Source organism: Etheostoma spectabile, chromosome 17 (assembly GCF_008692095.1).
Source record: "Etheostoma spectabile isolate EspeVRDwgs_2016 chromosome 17, UIUC_Espe_1.0, whole genome shotgun sequence".
Lineage (NCBI taxonomy): Eukaryota > Metazoa > Chordata > Actinopteri > Perciformes > Percidae > Etheostoma > Etheostoma spectabile.
The window spans coordinates 16,858,208-16,860,511 of NC_045749.1; the positions used below are offsets into that span (position 1 = coordinate 16,858,208).

Here is a 2,304-nt window from a genome sequence, read left to right on the forward strand (position 1 = left end):
TTTCAAGTCAGGAAAAAGCCAACATCAAGACTTTATTACTATAATCAGAAGATATCTAGTCTCATCTGTTTCATGATTACATGTCCGAGCTCTACTCCTAAATGATTATGTTGGGAGCTAAATTGAAGATTTTAAGCCCATCAAGCTACTGTGAAACCATAGCCATTTGGTAGCATGTGTGCTGTTTGAACATTATGTGGGTTTAATTCAACTGTAGAATTGGGAGTTATCTGATGATCTTTGATCCCTGTTGAATGGCGTGAAAATGACAGCAGGATGCTTTTGATGACTAACACATTTGTACAGTATTAATTTGGTAAATACCCAGCAGAGGTGTGAGTTACACATTACTTTCCAAACCAATTTTCAGAAAGTGTGATCATCCATGAAGTTAAGTATTATCACCTTTTCTTACAGACAAAATGAAATCACAATAGGATTAAAGTAGACAGAATATAATTAAAAATGCTTTGATATTCTTTGGGGCATGGAAAGCTCAGTTGGAGCTGGCGCCCATAAATAGAGGTTAACTCCTCGTGATTATTGGCATGAACCGGTTTCTATGGAAAGTCTACATTTTTCGTGTTTGTAGAGTTTTTGTTCAATTACAGTTTAGTGTCAACAATATTACATGTTTATCGCCACAGCCAACGTTTAATGACAGCATTGTTCTCTTGTGTCATATTTTCGTGAACAAATTTAACACTTCAGCAGAGGTGTTAATTTCCAAACCGGCTTAGTGACTTGGTTGTAAATGTTTTGATTTGTGGGGTATTTGGCCAACGGTCATGTTATTAGTGTTATAAGTTAGCGGCAGACTTCATTAACCGGACCCAGGGTGAGTCTTTGCCCCGTCAGCTCTGAGATATCTCCACAGCACTGGAGGAAGCTCCGAGATTAGGTTATGTTCTGCCTCGGTTTAGAAATGGTGAATTTTTCCTCAACCTCTTATTATTCTGCAGTTTAGTTTTATTCAGTGTTTTCAATATCCAGTGCTGTCCAAACTGGTCAAATTCATTGGGTACCCAGGAAAGCAAGTGTGATTGTGTGGATTGAACAAACGGTTCATGAGAAATTTCAAAGACAGATTTATTAGGTTAGATGTCCTAAGCTCTTGGTCTCCATCCCTTGCACATTCATCCCTACATTGTAAAACATACATTTTGTATTTGTAAGGACAGGATGATCAACAGTGTGGAACTGGCTTAAAAATCCTTCCTGTGTTATTGTAATGGCAGCTATACCTCCTAGTCATTTAGAAACCATCCAATAATGTGACCCTGTTTGAGTTTTCAGTGCTGTGCCAGAAAACAACCTGACTGGCTACATCCACAGAATATGGGCTCTGCCATTCCATCACTTTCGTAAAGCCTAATTGCTCCTTGCATTGTTTTTGAATCAGCCTAGTCCCGTTTGCTTCTTGCACACACTCAGTATTGATTGAAGTGCTCTGCCAAAACCTACTTTGCATATGTTTATTTATTGCCAGTGCAAGCAGAGCAGTGCATGAACAACATGCACCATTTGGCTAAAAACCTACTGCACATCTCTTTTGATACTAGATGGTGAATAGCAACTTGTTTTGTTCTCATTTGGTGCTGTGCCATTCATCTATCAAGACTGAAACCATTGTGGCCTGGTGTGCAATCTTGGATCAAACTTAGCATTTGTGTTTCTCTCTTGGCACCAGCTATTTAGAGATATATAATGAACGTGTGCAGGACCTTCTAAAGAAGAGAACTACACCCACAGTTGGAGGCTTGAGAGTGAGAGAGCACCCCAGGGATGGACCCTATGTAGAGAGTAAGCCGGGTTTTTATTCTCCATCCAGCGCCCGTCTCAGCTTGTGTAAAATGAAGAAAATCTAATGCATTTCTGTGTAGATCTGTCCAAGCACTTGGTACACAACCACAGTGAAATGGAGGACTTGATCATTCTCGGCAATGCCAACCGCACCACAGCCAGCACATGCATGAATGACCTTAGCAGTCGCTCCCACGCCATCTTCACCATCAGCTTCACACAGGTGAGCTCCGGTGCTTAAGCGTATCCTTGCTGCTGTGTCTCAAACATGATTTAAAAGTTTTATTAAACTCTTTGGGTCTTAGTAAAGGCCATCCCTCAAGAGCTCTAATTAGCCTTGTTTATCTGTTTAGTGGAATAATTTTCAACTTTTTTTCCCCTCCATATATCCCCTTTTTCATTTTTTCCAAATGAAGTAGCACTTTTGTCATCAGACCTCCTGAAAGTATTCCTCTGTGATTGTGCCTCTTTAGACTAGACAGACTGCTCAGTAATGTCCCC

At 40.2% G+C, this 2,304-nt stretch overlaps 1 protein-coding gene across 1 annotated transcript in view; it reads left to right on the forward strand.

Annotated features, from left to right (window-relative positions):
- The window catches only part of kif16bb (kinesin family member 16Bb), a 24,869-nt gene that overhangs the window by 2,179 nt on the left and 20,386 nt on the right, over positions 1 to 2,304 (forward strand). The window contains exons 6-7 of the mRNA XM_032541725.1: positions 1,691 to 1,803; positions 1,884 to 2,026. Of these exons, the coding sequence (XP_032397616.1) occupies positions 1,691 to 1,803; positions 1,884 to 2,026 (256 nt within the window). The remainder of the gene's footprint in view (positions 1 to 1,690; positions 1,804 to 1,883; positions 2,027 to 2,304) is intronic.